Genomic DNA, 4317 nt, shown 5'->3' with positions numbered 1-4317 from the left:
TTTTGATTATTTACTCGATAATATAAATCTATGAAGCGAAAATTTTAATTTTTTAAAAACTTTCTAAATTTGTGAAATATTACAATATCTTTGAATATGACAATAAAACAATATTTTACTAATCTTTATATATATAGTTACGATTTTAATAATGAAATAATAATCCGAAAATATATATATAGAAGAAGATAGAAATATATGTGAAAGTTTGAAACAATCTATTCAATGAAAAAATATACCGTAAACTGATTATGTTTTAAAAATTGATAGACACATATATATTATAATATATATCAATTTAGAATTGAAAGTAAAATGTTTATATAAAAATAAATGAAAACAAAAATCCGCGCGGTTGCTCGGATCGAGATCTAGTATATATTAAATTTACTCAAACCTATTTTATTAATCGATTATTAAACAAAGCGTTTTCCTTCTATGGAATTTGGATGTGATATATTTAAAAAAATATGTGGTCAAATCCAAACATAAAACATAAAACATAAAACATAAAACATAAACGGATCATATATAATTTAATCTTATATGTATGAATCATATTTTTCATGGGGAAGGAGGAATAGATATCATGTCAAACATATGTAATGATGATACATATGATACCTACAGACAGAATAGGTGATGACCGATTAATCCAGACATTTCTTGAAAATTTCAACATATAAATACATATGTGTATATAACGATCACTACACACTTGAACTGAAGCCCGATAGGGGTCCGGACTTATACATAATATGATCGACAAATATATGCACCACCAAAGTTTGACTAAACAAAGTGAACAAAAACGTCTGACCCTTTAAAAAATGTAACATAGCAAAGAAATTCCAAAATTAAAAAAAAAAAAAAACACACCCTTGGACTCCTTCAGAACCTGTCATAAAACTCGATCCGATTACAGCAAAACTAGAAGAAGAAAAATCAATCAGTGATGTCACTATTGATCAACAGTGGCAGCCACAGCATCCTTGGACTCCTTCAGAACCTTAATACTCTTCTCCAGCTTCTCCCTCTTGCTTGCCACCGACGGAGACTCCTCTAACATCCTCTCTACTCCTCCCCCGCCTTTAGGATCCACCATCTCCGCCACGATCTCCTTCTGAAACTGAGTGTTGACGAAATACTTCACAGATAGCTGAAGGTAGAGCGCAAGGTTGTCCACAATCCTACGAAGCACAATCTTCCAGTAGGATGTGATCCTCATCTTCATATCAAACGCCTGTTGCAGCAAATGAGCATGATACTCTCGCAGATGCGATATCTTCACACTCCCGAACCCATTTATAGAGAAGCTCTCAGGTTTTGTCTTGTCGTTCAAAACCGCATCGACGAAACTCTTCTGAGCATCTATCTTCTCCGTCCAGGACTTCATGTACTCAGGGCTACATGTGTAGTCCGTAAGCTTTTCCATCTCAACGATCTGAATCACTCTATCCACTGATTGTTCCTTGATCTTGCTCATGAGATTTCGACCAGCTCGTTTGATGGAAGGTTGAACTCGAGGAATGTTTTCAGAGTATTTGGTGATGACTGATGAGAGAACAACTTCGATGTAGTCCCATATGTTCTTGATGAACTCAACCGGCTTTGCATGTATGTCATCCACATGTTGTGAAAGTATAGCCATGAACGCTGATCTCGGAGTGAAATTGGGAAGCCCAACACATTTGCATTCTTCAAGAACTTTGATCTCATCGATCAAGAACTCTCTAACTTGCTTAGGCTTTGCTTGTAGATCATCTGAGAACTTGCTTAACATATCAGCCAGGCGAGCAGTACCATGCATGCTATGATTATCAGGGAACTCAGAGAAATCTCCTTGGATAAGGATTCTTAGGAGAGACTCTTTCGCAGAAGCGATGATATCCATCAGTGTCATCAGTGCATCACCACTGGAAGTCATTTCCATTGGCAGTTTTTTTAGCTCGAGGTCAGCGGTTTCCATCTTGTGGTTGATCTTGCGTACAATCTCAGGCAAGCAGCGTGAAATCATGGTTGTTTGAATTTGTATTAGCTTCTGAGCTAGAACAGGGAGACCGACAATGTTTTCATCAATCATGGAGAGCGATGGATGAGTCTTGAAAAGTAACTCTTCTTGCTCTCTAGCTTCTTCATATGTTTCTTCCCCTACACGGTTCCTGACACAAACGTAACCTAGTCCAATACTCACATCGTCTGCTGTTACTTTCTGAAGGAGACCTTCAGGAGCCATGTCTGCATTTGTGACAACAGCCAGAGTCCGTTCGCCGGTTTTGTCAACTTGTCTGGACATTCGAATGGATTCACATGTGGTGAAGTCGACCGTGGCTGACAGAACGTTGAGGATGATGGACTCTTGAGGCTTGATGTACTTCATTATCATCCCAGAGATCTGCTCATAGATATTCTCTGGCTGTCCTTTCACGGGAACTCTAGTTATCCCAGGAAGATCAACCATGGTCAAATCAGGAGCCCCATCTTTCTTCACGTGGAGAGTCAAGGGAGCATCCGAGACCCCTTTACTAGATCCTGCATCATAATACATATTTTTAAGTATAGAATCTCAATATATGATTCACAATCAAACTTAATAAGAATAACTATCTTATTAATCTCTTGAAGAAACTAACTCAAAACCTCAAGCTCTCTCAATCTCACAATTCATAATCTCTCACACAATCTCTCCCAACTCATGAATTATTTACTTATTTAGATAACTCCTAAACAAGTATATATCCTATTTCTTTTCCATTCCAAATAATCTTTAGGATATCTTGCTCCACAAGCTTACTTTCAACATTCTCCCCCTTAAGCTTGAACACATCTTGATCCTAAGTTTCTGCTCCTTCACCTTGTAGTTGTTCACCTCCCATTCCTTCCATTCCTTTTCTTTGTAAGGAGCCATTTTAAAGCTAGCTAAAATCAAAGAAACAGAAAGATCTTCTTGCTTGGCAAATCCAATAGCTGTTTTAATTATTTCCAAGTTTAGAACGTCATATCTTAAGACAAACCACTTGGAGCCTGCGAAAACTTCTTTGCTTAATTCATCAGCATGAATCCCCATTGCTACACTGAAACAAATACTCAAGCTTCGAACTGTATTACCCACACTTTGTCCTCCCATCTTCTTTCTTTTCAGTATCATTAGCAGCAGATCGTCTAATATACATCGGATTAATTTCAATACTGTCAAACCATGCATCCTTGTCTTCCTTCTCTCTAACATACACAACATAACTCCCATCAGCATTAAAGTATCCTTCCTCTTTCTCTCAAGCTTACCATGTTCTTCATCATCTGAATGCACACTCCTTACCACATCTTTGAACTTTCCATGAATCCTTGAAAACTTTGAAACCTCTTCATCACTGATTATCTTCCAACGTTCTTTTTTAAGATTATTAATATTAAGCTCTTCAGATGCATCTTGTTAAGACGTTTATAGGATTTTATGATGCCATCATAAAACTTCTTGTCAAGTGACCACCAGATGCTAGCTCTCTTACTAACCAATTCCTCACCATGCTCACTTTTATTGAACTCCACTTCCTCAACAGCTGTCCGATTCCTCTTTTGATGGCTCTTGAGAATTTGTTCAAATTCTTTGGTAGAAGATTTCATTGCCCAAGAATTCTTCTTCTTGCTCTTTAACGACTTGGCAATTTGCATATCCATGCTTCCACCTTCTGAATTCCTTTTCTTGGCATCTGAGTGGACTGATTTATCAAGTCGCTTCTTTGTAGTTGTTTTCGTTGAACCTTTCTGTGCTTTCTCCGTTTTAGATTCTGCAAGTAACTTCTTTGCAGTCTTGGTGCTATCTTCAGGCTTTTCAAGGTTAGTTTCCATAAAGTCTTCTTTTCCTTCAGTCTCATAGACACAGAGACCAGTGTGTCGATAACTCATGCTTATTCTTTCACCTTGACGAACTGGATAGCCACTTCGGGTTCTCTCATCAACTATCGTTTTGTGTTCTCTCCTTTCCCTATCAAAATTTGTAGCCCTATTCGACTTTGTTTCATGGCTTCGCTGCTGTTGCATCTCAACATCCACTACGAGAAATATCGGTATTAATAGCACTCGACAAACGCTATCATATCGTTTTCATAGCGTTTCGAAAAACGCCGTGACAGCCGCAGCTATAATAGACCCCCCCCTAGCGTAGCGTTTTTCGCGTGCTGTAACAATATACAGATATTATAGCGTTGGTCCTGTGTTATATTATACCTATTTATAGCGATTTCTTTTCGCTATTTAAATATTTTATGTGGCACTTTTCGTGTGCCATAAAATATTTTGTTATGACATTTGTTTTTT

At 37.5% G+C, this 4317-nt stretch overlaps 1 protein-coding gene across 1 annotated transcript in view; it reads right to left on the bottom strand.

Moving 5' to 3' along the window:
• Window positions 1–938: 938 nt before the first annotated feature.
• Window positions 939–4317, bottom strand: part of LOC106300669 (dynamin-related protein 4C-like) — a 12321-nt gene continuing 8942 nt past the window's right edge. Inside the window, exon 3 of the mRNA XM_013736867.1 lies at window positions 939–2532. Within this exon, the coding sequence (XP_013592321.1) occupies window positions 962–2532 (1571 nt within the window). The 3' untranslated portion in view covers window positions 939–961. The remainder of the gene's footprint in view (window positions 2533–4317) is intronic.

The sequence above is a fragment of the Brassica oleracea genome, chromosome C1 (genome assembly GCF_000695525.1).
Source record: "Brassica oleracea var. oleracea cultivar TO1000 chromosome C1, BOL, whole genome shotgun sequence".
Taxonomy (NCBI): domain Eukaryota; kingdom Viridiplantae; phylum Streptophyta; class Magnoliopsida; order Brassicales; family Brassicaceae; genus Brassica; species Brassica oleracea.
Note: the sequence above shows the minus strand (reverse complement) of the source record. Positions and strands in the feature narration are given on the sequence as shown.